Below are 24901 nucleotides of genomic sequence, written 5' to 3'. Positions count from 1 at the left end.
AAAGAATGAGACATATATATTCAAAAAATAAATAAATAAATGAGTGGGATTTGACCAATTCTTAATAATAAAAAAAATATCATAGTATAATTTTAATTTAAGACCAAGAAATAAAGTTAAAATTGTGAATTATTTCAAAAAAAATTAATAATAAAAGTGAATCTAGAAATACTAATTTAATTTGGGAATTAATTTATTTTAATCACATTGAGTTTTGAAATCCTTTGATAGTAAGATGATAAGAAACAAATGCTCTAATTAATCCTGTCCACCCAAACTATTTCTATTTTTATTTTTTGATTTTTAATAAAATGTGAAATGAAGCTAAAAAAGACATGAAACTGGAAGATGAGGAGGTGGCTTATTGCAGTGACCAAACCAAAGGCTACACCCACTTAGACCCACAAGCTCTATGGCCTTATCTCTGCATTCTCCATCTTCACTTCTCACTCCCATTCAACCCTCCAAGCCCTCATCCCTCACACTCCTCAATTGTCAGTATTCTCCACTCACCAAGCCCACCAACCACATCACCTACAATGATGCAGCAGTCCTCTCAAATCCTTCACCTTCCAAGAAATGGAGAGTTGGGGTCTCTTTTTTTCCTGCTTTTTTGAAAAAAGGAAAAGATGCTAAAGCTCTCAAGGAAGAGCTTCTTGATGCCATTGCCCCACTTGATAGAGGTGCTGATGCCACTCTTGAGGATCAACAAAGGGTTGATCAGGTTGGGATTTCTTCTCTTTTCTTTTCTTTTTTTACTCTTTTATTTAGTGTTTGGTTAATGTTTTGCAAGTAATTCTGTTGATTTTGGGTGTGAAGTTCAGAGGCAAGAAAATTCTTATATTTGATTTTGGTATTTGCACTTTAAACTGTTTGTTGATTTTAAGGGCTAAAAGCAATGCTCTTGCTTTGATGTCCAAGGAGAGAAATTGAAGCAACATAAGGAGGCCCAAATTTACTTGTTTCACCTTTCAAAAGGGCTATTTCGTAGGAGAAGATAATATTCATTCTTCACTAATATTGAAGATTGACCCAAAACTCTTGTGTTTGAGACATAGGGAAATTACACTTTCCAGTCTGCCAGTTTTTGAAGTTTCATTCCCCTAGCCAGATGAATTTGTCAGGTGGCTTTATGATCTAATTATTCCCATTTAAAATATAATATAAAATTAAGAAGTATGGGTATTACCTAAAAGGGAGTCCTGAGAACAATTTTGATTCTAGACAGATGAAGGACAGGGCAATTGACCTTTTTGGGCTATTTATTAATGATATCCTTGATTCTCAGAGAAACTTTCCATGTTTTCCTCCCTGTGTTCCCCTTCTCTTTCTATATCCCATGGTGAGAGTGTGATACATCTCCTACTCGAAGTAACAATGTTTAAAGCCTTTGCTGTTAGAATGTTGAAGTCTAGGAAATCCCATTTTGAATAGGTTCAGATTGTTACTACAGCCCACACCTGGCATTGCTTTTCTTGGACATTGCAGAACTGATTGTATTATGTCATGCTAATTTAAAACCAGATGGATAAATATAGTTATTATTGTTAATTAACACTGTTATTTTTTTCCTTTCCTTGAATTTTTTTATCAATTAGATTGCCAGTGAGCTTGAAGCAGTCAATTCAATAAAGGAGCCACTGAAATCTGATTTATTGAATGGAAAATGGGAGCTTATATACACGACTTCACAATCGATTTTACAAACCCAGGTACAGTATGGTCCTATTCTTTAGTTATACTTACATGGGTATTTCATATTCGTTCTCAGACATTTGACATCTTTTAAGATATTTGCTAACTTAGAATCTTGATTAGAAAAGTTAACTTAAAAGCAATGAATTGCAGAACACACTCCACAGGTTCTAGGATCTATTTCTATTGATTACAACAATGCATGAATAAATGATTCAAAAAATAATGTTTTACTGGACTATTTTGCTTTTTCCTTTCTTAAATAACTTCTAATTACCCACAGATAACATTGTGACAGAGACCCAAATTCTTAAGGTCAATTGCAAACTACCAAGCAATCAATGTGGATACTCTAAGGGCTCAGAACATGGAATCTTTTCCATTCTTCAACCAGGTAATATTTGAGTAGTTCCCGCATTTGCTTAATCTCTGGTTGACATTCACTTGGGTTTTTATTCTTATTTTATATATTTATTTATTTGTTTTTTGTAGAAGTGTTGAGAATAATGTTTTGGCCTAGTTAGTCACCTTGCAATGGAATTTTTCATATTTCTATTCTCTTTGGCCCAAACGCCCTCCCATTTTTCGTATTGATATGGCATAAAGTGTGGACAAGTTTTACATGCTCCCTGAAGAAAAAAAAGTAAGAATTAGACATATAAAGAATAGGAGTCTAACCATAAGTAGATGCGAAGCTGACTCCATCCACAAGTTTGATGATTGGCTAAAATGGTCCAAGATCCACTACTATGGTAATCAATCCATCACCTGCTTCCTTATTATCGGGGAGTGGTTTTCTTGAAGTAGAGGTCCTTGTTGACTCATGACTGTCATGCACTCAGCCAAATTGTCTATTAACCTCTATAACTTCAGCTATAACCTTCAACTCATCATTGGCCTTTAGTTGATGATCTTACCCTGTCTGAAACCTGCAGTTAGAAGCGACTTCTCTAAGTTTCCTCAACAAAAGCCAGTGTCCTTTCTTCTTTATCTGGATCCTATGTTGTTCCATTTAAGTTCTCTCACTGCTTTTTTGGTTTTGTAATTAGGCTTTTATCCTTCCTAGGTCTCTTCAGTTTTTGAAACTTGCATACTTTTGTATTACATGAGATATGATTCACACAGGACATCTCATTGAAACTCAATTACTGGGCTGGAGTCTGGACATCTTCAAAACCCCGGTTGACTTGACCTTGCCCCCGTATCTTACTATCTTACACTATTTAAATACCAGGGAGGCTTAAACTCGAGATCTGTAGATCTGTAGTACATGAGATATGATTCACACAGGACACCTCTAATGTGATTTCTAATTAAACTTTCTTCTTTGAAACAATAATCATTTTGCTTATGTGAATCATACCTCATATTGATGAACTAGTAATTAAGACACTAAAGGAAAGGAAATCCTTAATTAGGTCTGAAATTTTCCGCAAGGGTTGGTACTTGGTGGACAGGATTAGCAGTGACTTAAGGCAAGAAGAAGAGCAAGGTAGCTGTCAATGCACTACCCCATGAGTAATCCTTGCTTCAGCGAAAACACCCAAATAAATCTAAATCTGTTATCGAATCCACTTCAAAACAATGAAGAATAATTGTACCTGTGATACAAATAGCATTAGTTGTTTAGAAAAATATTGTAATAAAAGCTTAAATCATTTTTATTTTCTAAGAAAAAATTAATACACGAGCATGCTGTTGTTTATTTTGGTCCAAGGTAATTTTATTAGAATTTTGGATGTTATATTATACCATCAAATTAACTACTTATCAAAAAAAAATTATACCATCAAATTAACATTTCCCCAATGACTTTTTGCCTACATTCTCTGCAGCAGTTCCTTTACAAACTCACCACATGATTTTAAAGTACACAGTTCCTTGACAGAAGCTGAAGGTCTACCTACCTTTAAACCAGTTAAATGCATGATACATGATGTGCTGAATGGGTATACAAGAGAGAGAGAGAGAGAGATCAAATCAGGTTTAAAGAATGTCATTTCATGACCTGATGATCTGGTAAAATAAATTAATGACCATATCATGTGTTGAACTATATTAAAAGAGAACAAAAATCATTACTCAACCACAAAGATTGTCTTCAATGGTCATTAAGTGATACGATTTTAAAAATGTAATAAATTCAATTCATTGCATTATGGAATTATTAGTGATTCAGTAACAATAATCAAGTTTTAATAATGTAATTACATAATTGCATTTTGAGTGTAATTGACAACAATTACAGGATGTAAGTATATCACATAATGAATTTAACTGAAAAATAAATTTTATGATGTCTTAAAACACTTTTTTTTTTTTTTTTTTTTTTTTTTTTTGTATCCCTGCAAAAAAATACTTTAAAATCAAGCGAATAGAAATTATTTCCCAGATGTAGAGCTATTATTCAAGATGTTATTAAGCATGCATTCAGATGTACAGCAAGTCTTGTTGACTGCACCATACTTGTAGTCATTGTAAAGTAATATTCTTTAAATTGTTTTAGACCTTACGTCACATGTTTCTAATTCTAATACATGGAAATGATAAGAGCATGATGTGCTTAACCAGTTTAAACTTTTAAGGTCCTTCTATTCACTGACGGAGCAATGTATTTTAGAGTTGTTTGGAGGGTTACTTTCCTGAGCACTACCATCAAATTTTCTAAATTAAGGATGCCAGGAAGGAATTCATCTTAGGATTCAGGATGTTGAAAAGAATGCATCTTATGAAGTATTGAGTCATAGATGTATTTGAAAAGTTTCCCATTAGAGCCATCAGATGCATTTAATCAGTGTGCAAGTTGGCCCCGGTGAGTGGAAATGGACTGTATCTTTACGGGTTTTTAAGCACCTGCGAATTTTAATTTTTTGGGTTCTCACCCTCTCTTTTGTTGGTTTTTTTTTTTTTTTCCTGCCATTGAAGCATGTCATAGATACTAAGAGTCATTTTAGTAGGTAAACATATGGCTAGCTAATGATCAATTAGTTTTCTGTTTGTGAATATTGTTTCTATTCTTCAAAACTGATGTTTTATTGCACAAATATTGGCCTGTCAAGTTCACATCAACATTCTGTAGGTGACAGCAGATTTAACGCCTCTAACTGCAAAAAAGGTGGCTGTAAAATTTGATTCTTTCAAAATTCTTGGTCTGGTAAGTGTTCTCGTTGCTTTTAATTGTTTCATGTGCAACATATTAATGTTTATTTATTGCATTTTTTACGGAGTAACATTGGAACTCAACTGCTTCTTTGAAAGTTGTGGGCATAAGCAGGGAATTTTAAGAGTTCAGATATAAAAAATAGTAGGGTGCAAGCCGCAGATTCCATAAAATTTTTTACCCCTCAGTAGTCAACTAACAATAATAGAAAAAATGGCAAATTCCTTCAACACATTCTCAGGCAACCTTGTTGGGAACTAGAGGCATGTAGGTCTATAAGAATAATATGGCACTTAAAGGTGAAAAGGAGACACAATTTTTTTTTTTTTTAATCTTTAGCTTAATTGATGAGCTAATTTTAAATGCATAATTTGTGTTCTTATCTGTACTTCTCATGCTAACCATATCCAACTCTCGTGACAGTATTATTTTTTATACACATTCTGAAATATGCCATCCAGTTTTTCATTCAGTTATTTACTAGTCCAAGGATAAAAAGTACATGAAGCCTCTTCTTTCTTCAAATTACGTTCTAATAATATCTACATTAAACGATGCATAACACATCTGCCCATATTGCTTATGAATTCTCATCAAATAATTTATTTAACATACATAGTGATGTCTTTGTGGTGTATAGATACCTATTAAGGCACCTGGTAGAGCTCGTGGTGAGTTGGAAATTACGTACTTGGATGAGGAGTTAAGGTGAGTTGAATACAGTTTACAACTTATATAAACTTGAAAGTTTTCCAATAGTTCTACTCAGCTCTCTTTCAAATTCTCCCCTTGGCCCGTTGCTTTTACTTTCTAAAATCAAGATAAGGAAAAAAAAAAAAAGAAATAAATTACTACATCAATTTCTAGTAGTGAGGAAAAGGAATCTTAGAGATGCATCTTGAGAATTTATGTTAAAGGTTTTTTTTTCCCTAAATGAAAAGCTGTTAAAGAGGTCAAAATATTTATTGATGTTGTTGCTACTTGTGGTCATAATCATTGCTATTCTACCCAAAAAAAACAACATGATCACTATCTCAAAAACATTGACTGCCTGAAAACAGTATATGCACAGCTGTGTATGGCAACCTCACACCAAACCCTAGACTATGAAAACCGAGGGCAATATATGAAGTGCAGAAGAGACTCAAAAGTTCCTTGATCTTCATTGCCCCTGTTTGTCACAGCTATAACTTCTATGAAAGTCCTTTTCAGAGGGATCCATGCATAGAAAAGCTTATTGGGAAAAGATCTGTTGGTGTTTGCTTACTGTTTTTTAGGACTTTTAACCTGGATAATCTTAAGTTATAAAAAATAAATAAATGGGCAATGTTATCGTTTTACAAAATTTATGAAATTATTGATTTGTATATATACATTTCTAAACAAAAACTAGCTTTCCCTTGGGCCAAAAGTTATTGCCTTGTAACTTCTATTCAAAGATTTTAAGTTCTGATAGTCTTTTTTAATAACTTAAATACAATCACGGACAAGATAAAAGAGCTTTTACTGTCAAAATGCTATTTTAACGATCAGCATTTTTTGCCAGAAGTTTTATCTTATGTTTGAGATTGTAATATAGAGGAATTAACCTTCATATCACAAAAAGTTGCACTGGGCTGGTTGTCCCACAAGATGAAAAGAATATCATTCGCATGCGTCAGGATTACCAGGTCTCTGGAGGAGGCCTGGCTTGGTTGTACTGTTACTTGACTAGGAATATAAGGGGGACAGTCTATAAATTTATGAAACCAACTCTTGGCATATTTCGGTCATTGCGTTAAATGAAGCAGGAGCAGATTCAAGTACCTCCTTTCATGAACGTCCTGAACATGCTTGGCTGTATGAAGCCGCATCTTTCTTGCACCTTGTATTAATTCGATGGTTTCAATTGGTTTTTGAACTGCGTTTGGGGTTTTGCCCAATATGCAAGTATCAATTATTGTTTTGTTTAGAGGAAGTAATCAACTGCAGTGTGATCCCATCAGATCCTTTGTTCAGCTCTTTTGCCTACTTCCCTTCCTAGACTAGAGAGCTTATTTTTCTTGGTTAAGGGTTTCAATAACAACCCAGGTTTAACCCAGCCTAGAACATCTTGTCTATGTATTTGTTATTTCTTTTTCACCAATGACTTATCTTTGCCAATAATGGATTCTTACTGCATGGTGGAAATATAAAGTACTTGTTGATTTTTCATTCGAAGTTCTATATCTATATCTACCATTACTCCATTTAAGGATACAGAAATTTACAAAAGGGTGGTTTCTCCATTGCAGAGTATCAAGAGGCGACAAAGGAAACTTGTTCATCTTGAAAATGATCGACCCATCCTACCGGGTTCCTGTATAATGATGCTTGAATCACACTGCAGAAGTATGATACCTGAATCCCAAGCTTTCTTTGTTGTGGGAATCTTCCTGAGACACTCCTTTTAATTTGTATAATAGAACTCTTTACTCGTTCATGTTGGTTCAAGCCAATTTTGGTCAGATAGAAACTGATTTTGGAAAGAGTTAGATGCATATGTGCTGCATACTTCTATTTTTTTATGTATTTATATAAGAACATGATCCATATTGATCAACACTGTCTATCACAAATTGTTTGTATCAGCAGTAGGGTATGCTGCTTTATAAATGATCTTTTAAACAAGAGATTAAGGTTATATTTGATTCCCGAAAAATTTGAGGGAAAATGCAGGGAAAAATAGAAGCATATTATTCTTCAAAACTACACCAAACTAGTTTAATCAAACGACAAAGAAGAAAAAAAGGACAAAAATTGGAGCCCTTAACAATGCATTAATGGGAAACTCAACCGAGGAGGCCTCTTTTAATTTTGTCCCATGCAAATTCCATGTGTTATCTACGTGGACATCCAGTTGGGCTGCTAGCATGGTGCTGCTGTGGCAATATATGTTGATTCGGTTCTCTCATTTCAACTTCATTAAGGATAAAATGGGAAATAAATGTAATTGTTGTGTTGAAGCTCGTAGAGACGCTTGATAGTGATTTTAGAAAATGTTTTTAAAAAAAAATAGGTATTTGATAAAATACAACATTTTTAAATCTAAAAAAATCATTTATATTATTAAAAAAAAATACTTGTAATGTTTTTTGAAGAAATATTTAATTAAAAATACTCGAAGTTTTTTTTAAAATTTTTAATTTGGATTGTTCATCGGATTCCTTGTAACTTGGATCATCATAAGTTCTTAATTTTCAAAATTGGATTTATTTACATAATTTTTGCTTCCTTATTTTTTTAATATTATAAAGTGAAGGATACTAAATAAGGAAATAATAAAAAAAAAAAAAGTCAAATATATAAATATTCTTTCCTTCCGCACCATACCTTTTTTTCTTTATTTTTCTTCTTAACAAACCTAACACAAAATCTTCTTTTTCCAATCTTCCTTGCCAATGAAAAAAAAAATATTTAAAGAGTATGGTCATTTAATTAAGGGGTAATTTTGTCCTTAAAAATTATCATGTAAGTGGATGTGAAGAGGATTAGATGAATGTATACATGATTTCTCTTGAATTTTTTCATGAAATGAGAGCATTAAAAGAGTGCCAACCAAAAAATTGTAGCACCTCATCCCACTAAGAAGCAATCTATTTTTGAAAAAATTACACAAACACTCCCTAAGCTATCTGATAATTATACTTTAGTCCATCAAGTTTCTGAAATCAAAGTGACCCATTGATGCTATAATCAAAGTGCCACCTTGACCACCATTGTGTACCCATATCTACCCTTTTATTGAGGTTGACCAACCTTGACCGTTGGTTAATTGATGATATCATTATCAATGAATAATATATATATATATATATATATATATAAAGTACCTTCTAAAGATTATTTTATTTATCTTAACATATCTCACCTCGTTATCTAATTAATTTTAACTTTTTAAATATAAAAACATAATTAATTCTTATTAAATTATTTCATATTTATTTTCTTACTAATTGAATTCAGGTAGAGAGAGGAATATTCGTTCAAAACCCTTAGTCCGATCGGAAGATAGTATATATTTCATCAAGATAAGATTCATAGATGAAAGACAAATCAAGCAAGAAAGACAGAAAAAATGGTCGATCTCTCGAGTGATATTGATTTGTTTTTTTTGTTTTTTTGGGTGAATATGACTATCTTCATGATATCATTGGTTCGGTTAAAGATATCTTTCTAGGAAAATATTTGTGTTTTTATATAATTAACTTTTCTTTCTTGTCTTTCTAGAAAAGAAGAAAGTATATGGGGGTGGGGTAGTGTTATGATTGGAAATTTTTTGTTTTCACTCTCTTTGTCTATCTTCTTGTTGTTGTACTATGAAAGTCTGAAGTTTAGTTATATAATTTTACAGCAACCAATGAATGGAAGGATTTTATGTTATCATTTTTTCTCTGATGGCAAAGTTTAAAAAGATCTTGTGGAAATATATTTAATATCTTGGATGGATATTGATTCTTTATTTTATCCTGTACTTGAAATAATATATGCTGATTATTTTGTCATAATAAATTTGTGCTTTAATTTTTATTTTTTATTTTTTATTTGGGATGAGTGGTGTTGAGAGGAAGTAGATGCTGGGGATGAGTGGTGTATGAAGATCTAATTCTCCTTGTTTTGTTTATTATCTCAGTGTAACTTTTTTCAAAGCAGTATTCATGACTACCTTACTTACTCTATAGACAATGAGGGTCGTGAATACGTTCTGAGGCATATTCTCCGTAGAGCTGTTCGTTATGGAAGTGAAGTTTTGAAAGCACAAGAAGGATTCTTCAATAGGTAGAAATGACAATGGTGCTTAGGTTTCTTTTAATTTTCCCCAGTGTAGGCATTTAATGAAGTTTTTCTTGTATCTTTTTTCCTAATTTTTCACATAAAGGACAACTTGAAACTTCGTTCACAGTTTTTGTTACTAATTCATAACTCTATATACTGACCATTTTTGTTAATGGTTTTTTGAAACTAGCCTCTTAAACATTGTTGTAAAGGTGATGGGTGATGTTTTCCCTGAACTGAAACAATATGAAGTGCACATCAGTTTATAATTGCTGAAGAGGAAGCAAGTTTTGGCAAGACATTACTTAAGGTATGTGTGCGTATATGTATATAATTATTGCTAAGTTTCTTTACCTTGTGCTTGATGTTTTGGTATGAAATTCTAACATTTGTGGACTTCATTGAATTGTTTTTATGGGTTCATAGTTTAGCATTGCTAGAAATATTGAAAATTTTGAAAATGGGAAACTTTAATATATTTCTGAATGGGTAGAACTTAGAAGTTGTGGTGACATTTTTTTGTCCTTTAGGTCAAATCTATATGACATGTTGTGGAACTCCCCAGAAATGGATTTAAAAAACTTTACAAGTTCTAGGGCTCCGTGTTTTTTTTTTCCTATAAAAGAATAGTGAACATGAATAGTTTCAGAAACTTTCTCACTGCTAGGCATATATTCTAAAATTTAAAATAATTTCAAATTCTTATTCTTTCATTGTCTAATGTTGCTAGAATGCTAACGAGAATTATTTTGTGTCTTGTTGAAACCATTATTTTTGAAATTATGTTGTTAGTTTAATACAAAGAGGGCTTTTATGATCTTCTTTTAATTTTAATTTATCTTTTTGGTTGTGTTGTTGGATTTTTTCCTTCCTTGTGTTACCTATTATAGTTAGTGCACTTGTATATTCCACATAAAGAGTTGATCTTAAAGGCTTGTTTGGGATAGCATTAACTTTTGTGCAGTAGAGGTGGAAGTAGATATTGTCGTCGGGTTGCATTTTATGTTTGGGAATTGTATTTTAAAAATACTTTTATTCAAAAGAAGGATAATTAGCACATTTTTAAACATTTTAATCAAATAAAAATTTTCTCTCTGCTTCATATTTGAGGAAAACCTTGGGTCTTCCTGATTTTCCAAAATGTGAATAAATCATGTTTGAATGTACATGGCCATTGTTGAAAGTTCTATCCAAATACTCTCTTAAAAGTTGCATTTGACCTTCAAACCCTGCTTTTAACATCTTAGAAGCTCTCCCAAGTTGGGTTAAATGTTGTTGGATAAGTAGATGGGTAGAGTGATGCCCATTATGGAAGATATTCCCTTTCATGGGTTTTGAAGTATTCACTTTTTGTGTGTGCGTTGGGGGGGGGGGGGGGGGGGGGGGGGGGGGATGGAGAGGGACAATGAACCTATTAAATTGGGAGGTCTTTTAGGGATGAGACAAAGAGAGGAACACCCTTTGTTTACAAGTATTTTTAGTAGGTGTTGTAGTTGTCAAATTTCATCAAGGATAGGTGAATTAATACACACACACACATAACATGCCTGGTTCCAAGAACAGTATTTCACTATTACAAATACATCCATGTAACTAATAAGCAGATAAATGATGTATTTTTGGGGACTTATAGTGAGCATGTAGATTTTCGCTTCCTTAAATGAGTATGCTTGTCGAATTTAAAATCTAACAATAGGCTTGTTGCACTCATGCCCCATGCCTCTCTTCATGTTATGTTGTATTTGACATGCATACTTCACACTTTTTGACATGTGCATGGAACAAATGAACAACCCCTTATGGAGAGTAAGATGCTAGACCGGTATCCTATTTTATCTCTAGGCAAGCTGGTTTATTTTTTTGATAGGAAACAAGAAAGAGATATATTGATAGAAATAAGAAGTACAAAAGAAGGATGAGGACTCCTCCCACCAAAGAAAAAACTAAACAACAAGAATAAAAAAACAAGAAGCTACAATGTAAAAACTACAAACAAGCTCTTTTGGCTAGACCATCCCGTTGGAGCTACACACTGCTAGCCAATCTAGTTGTAATACATTAAGGGGAATGCCCTTAAAAACCATGGAACAATAGGCAAGCTGGTTTATTGGCGAACCCATATAATATAATTGCAGTGTACATAATGCATCCATGTCTTTTTAGGGTTCTTATGGCAATCTGAATTTTGTAATACTGATGATTGATCTATCTTTAGGGAATTGAGAATAAGGGTTGGTTGTTGCTTTTTATGTACTTCCACCTTTTTTTTTTTTTGTTTGTCTTGTATACTTCGTGTATACTTTTAAATTTTAATACAATTTGCATTTACCTATCAATAAAAAATAAAAAAATCTTTAGGGAATTGAGAAATTTAAGAAGGCTGCTCAGGAAGTTCAGGGGAAGATATTGAATGGACAGGCAAGTAAATTTCTAATTTAGAATTTCTTTATTTTTAGTGATTATACGATAAAGTTTTCATGATTCATGCATTCATTTTCCATGGCATGTCATAAGTTTCATATCAAGCAAAAACTTTAAACCTTTCTGTGTGAAGCATTTTTCACAGTTTAAGAGTTAATTTTCATTAAATACATTATATTTTAATTCTTTAATAAGTGTTTTGTAATGCCTTGCTATTTTCTTTCATTTTCCTCAGTTTCTTACAGATATTTAGGTGTTGTTTAAATGATTTCTCTCCTCCATGATGCACACCAATATTAGATGCAATTTTGTTTCATTCTTAAAGTTGCTGAGGAATTTTATACTACACCAGTATCTACTAATTTTATTCATGATTCACAAAAATGTTGTAACTGTGTGAACTAATTCAATTCAATGGTTCTAAAGTGGGCATGTGTGGTTATAACTTGTAGTAATTCATTAATGGGATCTGATATGGAAAAAAATTGTTGAACTTTTCTATACGAGAACAATGGAGCAATGACTGTCTTAATTTCCTTAACTCAGAGGATCCTGTAAATGTATATTTGAATGAGTGTAAGGGTGCCAATTAGTATGGATTCTTACATTTATTAATTAACGAGTATAAATGTGCCTATCAGTATGGTTTGGAAATGAATGAATATAAAGTTTCCTGTCAGTATGTTTTATAAATGAATTGAGTATAAAAGTTATTGTCAATATGGTTTCTTATATATATAAGTTTATAATATATTTGTATGGATAGTTTAAGGAAATCTTCCTATGGGTAGGGGGTGCATTATGGCCTTCTGGGAGTGTGGAGGTTGTCCATTTTGTGGAGTTCTCTATTTCATATTTCTAGTTCCTCACAATACATCTGATTTTTTTTTTTTTTTTTTTTTTATGGGTTACATCTGATAAATATCATGTTTTTTAGTTATTGGCAGTAGGCAGTGTGAGTTTTCCTTTCCAATGAACAGAAAACATAGGATTTTATCTATTTTATTCATTTTCTTTTAGTGTATCCTCTGAAATATATCTGTAAAAAGAGACTAAAAGGTACAAGAAAACTTTGTACTTCTATGAGTCCTGGCATTTGACTCCCAATATTTTTTACACTTGATTTTGCTACTCAAAGAGTGATATTTTAATGTTGTTCCAAGATGTAGAAGATGGACACAAACTTCTGTCTTTGATGATTATTAAAGTTATGGAATATTTTTATTAACTGAAGTTGTCCTAGGATTAGAAAAAAAAAATACAATGAGATATAAAAGGTTAATTCTGCTTTCATAGGTAAGAAAATTATATTTAACGGACTGGAAAAGAGTGAATCCAATACATGGGAGAATGAAATAAGTAAAATGTAAGTTAACTCAATAATATATATATGTTTATATATATATATGACAAACACCAAGGGTCCATTTTGTAACCGTTCTTGAAAATAAAACTGTTTTCTAAATTAAAAAACACTTTTGGCAAACTTTTGACTGAAACGGTGTTTCCATAAATTATTCTACAAACATATTGATTTTTAGAATAATTGAGGTGTTTTCAATTGGTTTTTGTTGCATTTTCTAATGTTCACCAATCCTATATAGAATATCACATGCCTGCACTATCTATTAGCAAATACAACTTCAAGTTCATATTGGATACTTATCACAATATGTTGCAGAGACTATATTATATCTGCATATACCTAACAAATTAATTCAACTAGTCTTTGATCCAGCTACTTCACTGATACTGCTATATGAATCCTTTGTTGCCAACCAACTTCATGTTTGAATCAACCCTTCACTGTCATGTTGTTTCTGGCCACCTCTACTCGCATGCTTAATGGTCAATAGTTGAACATAATATTTTGAGTGATAGAATCTACATAGTCAGGGTATATGCTGTAATTTGATTGAGATTTGTTTATATTTGCTTCCAGATTCTTTCTTGTTGGTTCTTGCTTCTTAAAATTTGTCTTCAATGCTTATTTTGGCCTCCCTTTTCATAGCCCTTGAAACCTGGTTGGCGTAGCAAAGTGTTGGGGTGGGATCCTTGTAGGTTTCCACTTTAATTTTCAGGAGATGGCAAAAATATTACCTATATAAAATGTTTGTTTTGTCGTCATATTTATTTCCAAACATAAGTGACTTTAACTTCTTCTTGTTCAAACATACCAGAAGAGCCCTATGTTATTTACAATAAACATTAATCCTTCTTAGCTTATTCATTATGTATTATATCTAAGCTTTGACATTCCTCTCCTGTCCCTTTTTCTCTTCCCATTCTCAGTTTCTCCTTGTTGGACTACAGATATATATAGACTTTTTGAAGAAACTAACTTTGTAGCATTCATAGATTACTTGGGAATTGTTTTTGAGGTATTCTCTTTTTCCTATGCTCCTTCTTCTTTCTTCTCTGCATGTCTGTTTTTGTCTTTCTATCATTTTCTTGAGAGAACATCATGCAAATGTAGGGAAAACCCATAATTATTGTGATGTTTCTTCAATCAACTTTTCTTCCTAACTGTGCAACTATTATCATCTGTTATGTTCACTAAGACATTAACTTATTTGTTTATAGTCAGCCCCCTCATTGTTTACCACATATTTTTGCTTTGTCTTTGTCCACCAAAATTGCTTTCAATTTCTTACCTTGAAAGGATGAGGTGATTGAATATTAACTCTATGAACGAATTTGATGCATTATACAAATTGATTTCGAAAAAAAAACTATAATATGGGATTTATTGAGATCTTTGTGAAGATACGATGGACTTTTCACTTTCGAATCAAGGTCCATGTATAAACACATTAGGCCTAGGTATACACCTACAAAGTTAAGATAGAAAGTTATGTACATGAGAGTGAGAGTGAGAGTCATAAACTAATTGCATCAAAAGAATGTCCCTCTTCGATATGTGCGATCATTTAACTATTAATGTCTTGTCTCTGGTAAAAGGTTCTTTTCGATAACTATTATAAGATGTAATTATGTTTTTAGGATGATGAGGAATGGAAGTAGAAAGAAACATAGAAAATCGGTTGGAGATGAGGACATGGGAAAGGTGGGTAGGGAGGAAGCCACCATTCATATTCCTTAAGCAACTTCATGGCATTAGATTATGGATACATGTATATATTAAGGATTTGAATATAGAAAGGGGCCCTTCAATCCATTCTCCCTCGTTTCCTCTATGTCTTATGTGTCACTAAGAAAAAAATCTTAGACGTTCGATTACCATCACATGGCCCAAGGATGACCCCTTTATGGCCTTTCTCTTCACCCTCTCTTCTCATATTTCTTTCATCATTATATTCATACATAATCCCTATTTACTTTTGTTGTCATTTTTTTTATAACAAGTTTCTATTTAATTAAGGTGATGGAAGAGGACATGTTCTGCTACATTCATGAAGGTGGTCAGCTAGTTAAATGTGTTAGAGGGTCTATTCAATATCAGGGTGGTCATAGCGAATCAATGGTTGTTAGCCGACATATGTCACATAGTGATTTCGTTTCAAAACTGTGTGATGCACTACACTTTGACCAGAATTCTATCAAATTGGAATTCACGGTCAAGTTTGAGCCATCATGTCTACTACCGTTGCATGATAATGCAGCCCTACTTAAGATGTTTCGATTCAACGAAATGTTTTGTCACGTCTATGTCTCATCATCAAGTGAAGTTGTTGAAGGTTGTATAGCACCGAATAGGTATTGATAGCCTTCCCAACATCAAATCCACTATGTCTATTAACTTTTCTTCAAATATATGTAGATGGATGAATATTTTTATTTTCCTTTGTAGTGTCCCTTCTCTTATTGTTGGTTCGAATTCTGCATATCTACTTCCATCCAGTGGCGATCTGCCAATTAATATTTGTAATGACTCTCTTACAATTGAGTCATATGGGTTTTCCCATAGATGTGCGGAAGCAAATATACTCGAACGTGACTCAAGGCGGTTTGAAAATTCCATTATGGGTAGTGAACATACCTTCCCCAATGCTGCCGAGTTCCGTGATGTCATTTATTTGATGTCAATTGCTGGTAGATTCCGTTATCGCTTCAAGAGGAATAGTATGAAACACATGACAGTTGTTTGCACAGTTACTAAATGTCCTTGGAAAGTCACAGCTCGTGCAATTGGGGATTCGAGCATCGTCCAGGTTCACACTTTTCATAACCATCATAATCATAGTTTGGAAGATGTTGCCGCATGCCAACCTTTAGTGAGATCTAATTGGGCTTCATTGCTTATTGATGATGTCATCCAATCCACTCCCGATTACCAACCCCGCCAAATTTGTAAGGACTTTCAAAGGCAACATGGGATGCAATTGACGTATCTTCAAGCATGGAATATCAAGGAGAAGGCAAATGAGCGCATTTATGGAGAACCCAAATATTATTACAAATTGTTGCCTTGGATGTGTTAGAAAATGGTTGCAACAAATCCAGGAAGCATTGTTGAGTTGGGGCATTCAAGTGATGGACATTTTGAGCAACTCTTTGTTGCTCATTCGGTATCTATCCAAGGGTTTGCAATGGGGTGTCGGCCAATCATAGCTATTGACTCCGCCCATATGAGTGGGCCATATAGAGGTGCGTTATTTTCGACGACCGCATACGATGCTAATGACGCCATGTTCCCTTTAGCCTTTGACGTGATGAGCTCAAAAAATTATGACGATTGGTCTTGGTTTTTGCAAAATTTGAAGAAGGTTGTTGGAGATAAGAAAGTCGTTATTATCTTGGATAGACATCCCACTCTCCTTCGTAGTGTTCCTGAAGTGTTTGGGCTTGAAAACCACGCCTACTATTACCGTCACTTGAAGGAAAATTTCAGCTCTTTCTTGAGCAAACATAACACAAGAGGGAATAAAGGTAAAGAAAATGCACTCCAATTCCTTGATAGTATTGTCCATGCAAGGTTAAAACACGATTACAATGTTTCCATGTTTGAACTACAGAAATACAATGACACTTTGGCCAAATGGGTTGAAGAAAATGAACCCAAACATTGGGCTATGTCCAAATTCCCAAAATAAAGATGGGATAAAATGACCACAAACCTTGCCGAGTCGTTTAATGCTTGGCTAATGAATGAAAGACATCATTTCATTTGTACATTTGTATTGGAGCATATGGCTAAGTTAGGTTCTATGCTTGTCAAACATAAAGAGGAATCAAACAATTGGAAGGAATGCATAGGGCCAAAAATTGAAGAAAAAGTGCAACAGAAAATTGCCAAGGGTGAGGTGTATCTGGTCACTCCTTTCATGAACGGAATATTTGGGGTTTCTATCAGAACCACCTTCTTGAATGTGGACATTATGAAGCGTATTTGCACATGTAGGGGTTGGGAAATGTTGGGCATCCCTTGTGAACATGCAACAATCGTTATTCTTTCCATCGATCAGAATGTTGTTGATTTTGTTCAAGATTGGTACAAATTCCCAATGCAAGAGCTGATTTACTCGGGCTCCTTCTCCGGTATAGAGACCCATGACATGCCAATGGTCCCTAATGATGGTTTGGTTCGATTTATCACCGGTGAAGTTTTCCTCTCTCTTAACCCTCCCCATACCAAGCGGCCTCCTGACAAACCAAGAAAGAAGTGCATTGAGTCCTAATTTCAAGATAAACGGACCGTCTCTTGCTCAAGATGTCATACTTCCGGGCACAACAGGAAAACGTACAAGAACCCTTTGTCTTAAGTGCAATGCTGTCACATTCTTCCATGACTGAAACTATGTGTTTTTTGTATATCTATTACATGTTTTGAACACTCTTCTAAAGGTTGTTACCAACCAAGAACACATATGTAACACTTATCATTGGTGTGTTGTAATGGGTAATATTACATCAAGATTGTTATCATAATTCCTTTTGCTTCATTTCTTAGTAGGCTAATCTTGTTGAAAACCATATAGTGGTATACTTTTTTATTCCAATTTAAGGTATATTATAAATATCAAGCTCCCATTTATTAAGAACTGTGTTGTACAGTACTTGAACAAATGTTATTGTCGTACTAAACAAGCTTATACAGGTTGTAAATTAAAATCCATCATTCACAGACATAGGGACAACTATTTTATGTAAACTTTATGAATTTTCTTTGACCTCTGAACTCATTTTTATTATATTTGAGATCAATTCTGATCAACTGATACAACTACAACACTATACATGTGGTCTTTTAAGATTGTTATGCTGTTAATGAGGAATATATATATAAAACTGCTCATTTCATTGTGCAGGATACAACATCTACCCCTTATATTGCTATTATCACGGTGATGCTCCATTCACAATCTCTTGGTGCATAATTTTCCCCAACTACTAGTCTACGCTATTGCTGAAAATACTCCAGGAAAAGAAGCACTTCATTTATTAAACACATGGATAACAGACAAAGGAAGCGGAAAAGCCATGTTCCATCAAGATCTAAAGCGGTAAAATATTCGACAACCCTTTAACCTACTTTTAAAACTATTGCCCTTAAGGCTTAACTTTGGAATTGCGACATATTTGTAATATATTTTCTTTCTTTCATGTTGTAGGTTAAGTTACCAAAATCACGCTGCTCGGGAAAGAAATTCCTATCAATCATGGATACCCTCCCAATGGATAAGAAAAATGCCATCAGCGATATGGGATTCGGGGGCTTGCTGCAACTTGGTTGTAAAGAATTGCGCTATGAGCTAATAACGTGGATAGTCGCCAAGTACGACATTGGCTACCACCGCTTATGCATGGAAACAAAAGTTGTTGTCCCAGTCATGCCCAAAGATGTTAGAGAGGTGTTGGGCATCCCGGACAATGGCGTTGACATTCTCATCTACAATAGGCGTGGCACACCTAACCGCACATACGAAATTAAAATATTGGAAGCTAATTTGCGTGATTTACCGTTGGCGAAGAATTCATGAAATCCTTCCTCATTTTCGCCTGTGCCACTATCCTTGCCCCCAACTCAAAACAAGAAGGTATGCATGACTTGTGGGACGGTTTGGGATAGTGAAGTGGGGGTGCGCAAAAATTGGGCCAAGTTTGTTCTCCAATATGTCGAGGATGGGATAAGGGACTATCGTACAAGTCACCCAACATACATTAGAGGTTGTGTCTTGTTTCTTTAGGTATTCGTTTCTCAACCTCTCCACATTAATGTCATATGCGTCTACCAAAATAATTTCTTCTTTTGTTGATATTGTAATAGCTTCTCTAACCAACTTATATTTTATTCCCACTTCACAGGTTTTCTATATCACCAAGTTCTATATGACAGCTTTCCAAGTTGAAGTCCGTAGTCCACTTTCGGCTGCATGGACAGATGAGCAAGTCAAGAGGCGCTTGCCTGCCGAAATACACACCTATGGCAATTATGACCATGTCCAGGTATGCTAAAATTCAACAACTCCATAAACGTAGTTTTGTGTTATCATTAATTTATGTTTCAAACGTAATCATCAATGTTTGTTTGATGTATGGGCAGGTTATACAGGGAAGCAAACCTTCTGCACATAATGATGGACATCCATACGAGGCGGGTTGCTCACACTCTGATGACCCAACTAAGGTACGCCATGGCACTACGACTTTATTACTTCACAAACAAACTTGAGCACCATCCTCATTCTAGTTGACCGTGCTAATTGATATTCCTTTTCCCTAACACTAGACCATTGAAGCACGGCTGAGTCAGAATTTCGAACATCTTATGAGCTTCGCTTCATCTGTGGAACAAGACATTGCCAAACTACATGCAAGGTCCAGTGGAGGAAAAAGTGGTTGTGCACTCATCCCACCAGAAGAAGCTGTGAATGTAGAAAGAAAGAAAGACGAGGGAAAACCGGTGTGCATCCTTGTAGTGATGAAATGATGAGAAAAGGAACCGGTGCCGCAAGCACTCATTCTGGCAAGCAAAGAGTCACTGGTGCAGCAGTAGATGATGGCCCATGTATTGACCACGACACATTCCCACCTTCACAAAAGAGTGCTGAATTGCAATCACTTAAAGAGGTGCAAATGGGTGTTCAAGAAGGCTGTGGCAGCAAACAACCTTCTCCTACCTCTATGCGGAGATTTAAACACACAACGAAAAGGCTTGTCAAGCCAGCCGCCATTTGCAAATCCCCTTTCGTCTCTCAATGTGTTCAACTATTTCCTAAAATCAGCCAACAAGAAAGGTTGGTTGCGGATTATGCGTTGTCAAAAGACGATGAGCCAAGGTACTTCAGATTATCGGAGTGGTATGCCAAATGATGAATGCAGAACAAGCTATACCACCGCGCGCACACTATTTCGACCTATCATTCTCCGTGAGGCCTTAATCATAATTCTTTAATGCGTTTCTCTATTCTTTTAAATTGGAGACTATGTGGTGAGCTGTAAAAACAAATGGACAGGTGGTGCTAGCCAGCCTTACGGCAAAGGCCAAAAAGCATGAAATTAGAGAGCGGTGACGAATGTTCTTTCATGCTAAATTTGTGGGCCATGATTTCTCAAGTTGTGATATGGTACGTCAAACCTAGTACAATGGCATCATAGTCAAAGTCTTTGTTTCATTTAATTATCATATTATAGTGCCCTACTAACCTATTAATGGCAATGTCATCAATATGTGTGTAGCTATTTTTTCCCGTCTGTGACAACAACCATTGGCATGTGCACGTGGTCAATATTCCAGCTTCAAGGGTTGAAATCTTATCTTCATTGCCTTTAAGAAGGAGTAACGGGATAAGTGTCATATCGATACACTTATCTGATGCAATTGATAAAGCATTCCATGCTCATGGCATGCTCAGGCGATTGGAGGTCTCAAAATTCCAGCATGTGCAATCCCAAATTGTGCAACAACTAAATAGGTAGATTACTTTAACCGTTATTATTTTACGTATCATTAAATATGCAGTACTGATGTATTTGTCTTTTATGCTTGATGTATGCATATGATTGGTGTAATGCAATTGGTGGTGTAGATATGATTGTGGCATGTTCGCAATCAAGTACATGGAACATTGGAACGGGGCGACACTAGCACATTCAATCGCGAAAGTAAGTGCGACCAAGACTTTAGAAATTGGTTTATTTGAATTTTTACCAAACCAGCCTATGATTTTGGTGTGTGTTGTGCAGGACAAGATGCATCTATATCGATTGAGGCTGGTTGTTACTTTGGTTACTAATGCGGCAAACAATGCTAGAGATAAGGTCTTGAAGGCATGTCGAATTTGATTAATAGAGGTCACCTTGGACAGGCAAGGTCAATGATGGAACCGTACTTGCATGAGAGTGGGGCTGGTAGTGTCGGCAGTGCATAATCAGAAGGTGGCGCCCTCTATTTTTTTCTCTGTTGTTTGTTTCTCTTGAAAATTTATATTTGAGGGAATTACCTTTCCAATAAAAAATACTCAGGCATAAAAGTAAACTTTTTCCTAGAATCACAATTAAATACATATGAACCAAGCTAATAAATTAATGTCCTTGTGAGTTTTGATAAGAGAAGACACACTAGAATGAATACCCTGTGAAGTATTTTATTTATTAATTTTTTTTTTTGTGATAAACACCTTGTCAAGTGATTTTGATAGTTTATTACTGAAAACTTTATACCAGAATTATATCTGCTGAAACATATAGAGGCTTATTGTTTGAATATTTGAGCATGTAGGCTTTATAATTGGAAATTTAATGGTGCAGAATCTGGAGGTGGTTCGCAAGCTGGGAAAGCACTGAGAAAAGAAGAACAAGAAAATACCAAGGTTCTCCTCATTAATGCGATCTCATTTGCACATGCTAGTTGTAAGTTCTCATTTCTTGGATGGTTTGGATATTTATGTTAAAGTTGTTAGTATCATGTGAAAGAGCTACCATCATACTATTGACTTTCTTTTTTTGTTGTGTTGTGAATTTCATTAGGTGCTTCTGTTTTCTGCTACTTTCAACAATACAGATAAAAATAACGTTATTATTATTATTATTATTTTTTAATTGCAGGCAACAATTGGAAAACAAGATGGTTGACAACCATAAAGACATGAGCAATGTTACAATTCAGAATCGTGGCTGCTAGAAAAAGAGATGTGATCATAAGACATTCTCATCATGACTCAAACTTTATAATATAACTGTTCTTATTTTGATTTTTGTTTGTAAATGTAGGAATGCCAATACCGGAGCCCTCTAAAAACTATATAGATACATCATAATTGGTTTTTTGGTTTACCATTTGTACTTTGGGCACCCATTGCATTGGGTAAGATCTCGATATTTCGTTATTTTCTGTCTCCGAGTTTTTTAGATCTAGAAATTACTTGTGTCTATTCAGTTTTAGCGTGAATTGGAGCCATTTTCCCGTGAAATTTATACTTTATTAATCTTTTCTATTTTCAATTCATGAAAAGGTTGTTTTCTGTTTCAAGGGTTCTCTCAAATTATTTGTTTGTTTTTTCTTTTAAATTCTCAAATTATATTAGAAGGTCCCAGATACTTCCCCAAACACACTTAAATAACGAAATTTCGCAATCAGAAGGCTATTGACACATTCATTAGCGTCACCGACGCTTCCGAGGACGTTGCCGTTAGGAAACTCTAGGTATTTCACTTACCTCTCGAGGAATTCCTGCTCTGTCGTTATCTCTGAGGGTTTGGTTGAATGGTTGGTAAATTGAGCTTTTTTTTCTTCAGCTAAGGTTTCTTGTTGAGGAATTGTTTTTCCAAAATAGAATTGAGGTTAAAAATCTAGTCCAATTTTCATCTAAAAGTGCAATTTCTAGCCATCAATTAAGGAACATTGTGAACTTGTGTGATTATTGCAATTGCCTACCATAAGCTTTCATTTTGGAAGGGGGTTAAAAACAATTTTTATTCTTCAAAAAGAAAAAAAAGTTCTTCAATTTTTAAAATCACATTGGAAGAATTTTGTGCTGAAAATAGTGTTTTTTTAACCCAAGAATCAACATATTATAATATATATATATATCTGAAACAAAATAAAATTTTAAAAATAAATTTAAAGTGTCTAAAATATTTTTTTTATGGTATTTTAAGAAATAATTAAAAATACAATGAATAGATGGAGAATATTGGGAATAGGGTTGATAATGAGATGGGATTTTTCGGGTATCTCTACCTTCAATAATATTTCACTTTCCTATTATGATAAATCATAGTAACTAAGATATTTTTCATATTGAAAATAATAATTATATAATATAATTTATATTTCCAATATGTATCTTAAAATGTGATAGGTTTGTAATATAACAAGTTCTTTATTTTTTAATCCTTATTTGTTAATTTTTTTTAAAACTTATCAATACCTCTTATTATTATTACTATTTATCTTAGTTTTGTAAAAGACAATTATTTAAAATAAATCCTATAATTTTTTTTTAAAATCTTAATCTCCTTTTTCAAATATAATATTGCATATATTGTGATTTAATTAATCATTTATGTTGTTTTAGCCATTATTTTTATTTTTTTTAGAGGTAATGTCAAATTATGTGAAATCCTTATTTATCTTCCAGTAAAAATAGGGAAATTTTGTTATGTTGTGGGAAATTATAAATGAGAAGCCCTGATATTAAATTCTCTCTTGGAGTGCAACTTGATATTAGAGTTATAATATGGCAATAGTTAATCTTGTGATTCTTCTCCTAAGTACAGCCGTAAAAAGTATGAATAATGAATTGTCTTAATTCTTAAATTCTCAATTGATTGCATCCATTGTTATGATTCTTTCTTTTTTTTTTATTTTTTATTTTTTATTTTCTAATCACCATTAGTTTTACTCTTAGATAATACTAAAAATTTATTTTAAAAAAACACTTTCAATAATAACATGCTTACTCCTTTTTTCTTATCCTTATCTTCTCCTAAGCTCGGGGAAGTGCTTTTGGGGTACGTACAAATTATCTTTTATGTCATTAGATTTATCGAAAAAGTATCTTAAATCGCTTTTTTTAATTAAGAAAAACAAATTTTTTTAAAACTTTGTTTCTAATAATATATTTGAATTTATTTTTAAAAATTATTATTGAAGATAAAATATTATAGATAAAAGTTATTTTTAATAAATATAAAAAATAAATTTTTATTTAAAATATTATTTTTTAAAAATTATTCTATATTTTTTCAAATTAACGAATCAAAACTCACTTTTCCGTATTATAAAACCACCTAATTGATAAATTACCTTTTGTTAATCAACAATAGCACGAAACACAAAATTTTGACTAAGCACATTTAACCTTACACTTCTAAAGTGTAAGTGTGAATATGTGCATGTTATGCACAGATTGATTTTTGAAAGGGCAGAGTACGTCCAATAATCCTTAATAAAGATGAGAATCGATATAATATTTATAGATTTTTTTCTTATTTATAATATTTTCTCATTTATCTTCTATATTTGGATGATTAAGTAAAAGAGAAAAAAAAAAGAAAAAAAGATCATATTGATTATAACCTGGATTCTAAAAATTGTTAAATAATATATAATAAATATACTAATTTGATTATAATTTGGTGAAAATTTTACAAAAATATTATTATTTGTCTACGTTGAAATATTATTTCATGCAATTTCTTTGAACCATCTTGGATTAGTTTTTTCATTAATTTTGTACACACAAATCTTTTTATATAATTAATTAGTTGATGGATGTGGTTCACAAATAACAAAATATGAATTCATCGTGCAATTGTTATGATTATTAATAATTTCTTTTATCATTTTACACTAAAATTAAATAAATTTTAATTTTTAGACATAACTTCATGTTTATCCCGTAGGTTATGTTTGATTTCCAAAAA

General features: G+C 33.3%; 2 protein-coding genes and 1 long non-coding RNA gene across 4 annotated transcripts; all 3 read left to right on the top strand.

Annotated features, from left to right (window-relative positions):
* The first annotated feature begins 303 nt into the window (after nt 1-303).
* LOC100258274 (probable plastid-lipid-associated protein 4, chloroplastic) lies at nt 304-7517 on the top strand. The gene is made up of 6 exons (XM_002275671.4): nt 304-724; nt 1599-1712; nt 1994-2089; nt 4775-4849; nt 5496-5563; nt 7129-7517. The coding sequence occupies exons 1-6, from the start codon at nt 413-415 to the stop codon at nt 7199-7201; spliced, it is 738 nt and encodes a 245-aa protein (XP_002275707.1). The 5' UTR covers nt 304-412; the 3' UTR covers nt 7202-7517.
* Nucleotides 7518-9424: 1907 nt separating this feature from the next.
* LOC109123454 (uncharacterized) lies at nt 9425-15533 on the top strand. 2 transcript variants are annotated; one of them, XR_002031196.2, is made up of 3 exons: nt 9425-9652; nt 9840-9959; nt 15453-15533. It is a non-coding gene; the product is annotated as an uncharacterized LOC109123454 (long non-coding RNA). The 2 variants fall into 2 exon arrangements; XR_009467185.1 differs by lacking the exon at nt 15453-15533 and adding an exon at nt 12008-12088.
* A 2812-nt stretch (nt 15534-18345) lies between these two features.
* Nucleotides 18346-19210, top strand: LOC109121480 (uncharacterized). The gene is made up of 2 exons (XM_019223447.2): nt 18346-18534; nt 18643-19210. The coding sequence occupies exons 1-2, from the start codon at nt 18481-18483 to the stop codon at nt 19009-19011; spliced, it is 423 nt and encodes a 140-aa protein (XP_019078992.1). The 5' UTR covers nt 18346-18480; the 3' UTR covers nt 19012-19210.
* Nucleotides 19211-24901: the final 5691 nt, after the last annotated feature.

This window comes from Vitis vinifera, chromosome 12 (assembly GCF_030704535.1).
Source record: "Vitis vinifera cultivar Pinot Noir 40024 chromosome 12, ASM3070453v1".
In the NCBI taxonomy this organism is placed as follows: domain Eukaryota; kingdom Viridiplantae; phylum Streptophyta; class Magnoliopsida; order Vitales; family Vitaceae; genus Vitis; species Vitis vinifera.
This window is presented reverse-complemented; position numbering and strand designations above follow the sequence as displayed.

Excerpts from the sequence above, each read along its gene's own strand:
- LOC109121480 (XM_019223447.2), top strand. The coding sequence starts at position 18,481 with ATGGATAACAGACAAAGGAAGCGGAAAAGCCATGTTCCATCAAGATCT. Across the intron at positions 18,535-18,642 it reads TTCCATCAAGATCTAAAGCG|GTTAAGTTACCAAAATCACG; the intron begins GTAAAATATTCG and ends TTCATGTTGTAG.
- LOC100258274 (XM_002275671.4), top strand. The coding sequence starts at position 413 with ATGGCCTTATCTCTGCATTCTCCATCTTCACTTCTCACTCCCATTCAA. Across the intron at positions 725-1,598 it reads ATCAACAAAGGGTTGATCAG|ATTGCCAGTGAGCTTGAAGC; the intron begins GTTGGGATTTCT and ends TTTATCAATTAG. Across the intron at positions 1,713-1,993 it reads AATCGATTTTACAAACCCAG|AGACCCAAATTCTTAAGGTC; the intron begins GTACAGTATGGT and ends ACATTGTGACAG.